General features: G+C 34.0%; 1 protein-coding gene across 1 annotated transcript in view; it reads left to right on the plus strand.

Annotated features, from left to right (window-relative positions):
- Positions 1–806, plus strand: part of LOC103581681 (heat shock transcription factor, Y-linked-like) — a gene marked incomplete at its 5' end in the record, with an annotated part of 3,763 nt that continues 2,957 nt past the window's right edge. The window contains 1 exon segment of the mRNA XM_008563459.1: positions 1–459. Within this exon segment, the coding sequence (XP_008561681.1) occupies positions 1–459 (459 nt within the window).

An 806-nucleotide genomic window follows, 5' to 3' on the forward strand; every position in this document is an offset into this window, starting at 1 on the left:
GCTGGTTCAGAAAACTCCATTTCAACTCCATTGTGTGATCAAACATTCATTGGGGACTCAGACTTATGGTCTATGGTTGAAGAAAATGCTTTTCAGGTTTTGTCTGAAGGATCCTTGATAAAAAGACCACGTTACACAGTTTGTGCCTCTGAACCACATGAAGACAATGATTTTCTTTCTCTGACCTTTCCCAGAAAACTTTGGAAAATAGTGGAAAGCGACAAATTTAAGTCTATTTGGTGGGATGATAATGGAACTTCTGTAGTGATTAATGAAGAACTCTTTATGAAAGAAGTTTTGGAAAGAAAGGCCCCTTTTAGAATATTTGAAACTAACAGTATGAAAAGTTTAGTTCGACAGCTTAATCTCTATGGATTTACCAAAATGCAACAGAATTTTCAAAGATCTNTTTATTCCTAAAGAATCTTTTTATGTAAATCTTTGGCTTTGGCAATAAAAGCAATTTTCCCCTTAGACAAACATACAGACTTATTTTATAAAATTAACCATTTTAAAGTGTCATTTAGTATACTCACAGTATTGTTCAATCATCTACTTCTTAAACATTGTCAATATAAAGTCCCATCACTATTAAACACTTCCTATTCTCCTTCCCATAGCCCCTGGCAACCAGTAACCTGCTTTCTATTTCTACAGCTATGCCTTTTTTATATACAGGTTCTGCAATGATTTCAGATCCAAACTGACAACGTTTTAATCATTTGTTTGCTTTAACTCATTTATTTTTCCATTGTCCAATTACCAGGCTCTATGCTCATGGCACTAATGTAGTAAGAGTGTGTATG

This window comes from Galeopterus variegatus, unplaced genomic scaffold (assembly GCF_000696425.1).
Source record: "Galeopterus variegatus unplaced genomic scaffold, G_variegatus-3.0.2 Scaffold13673, whole genome shotgun sequence".
NCBI classification, from domain to species: domain Eukaryota; kingdom Metazoa; phylum Chordata; class Mammalia; order Dermoptera; family Cynocephalidae; genus Galeopterus; species Galeopterus variegatus.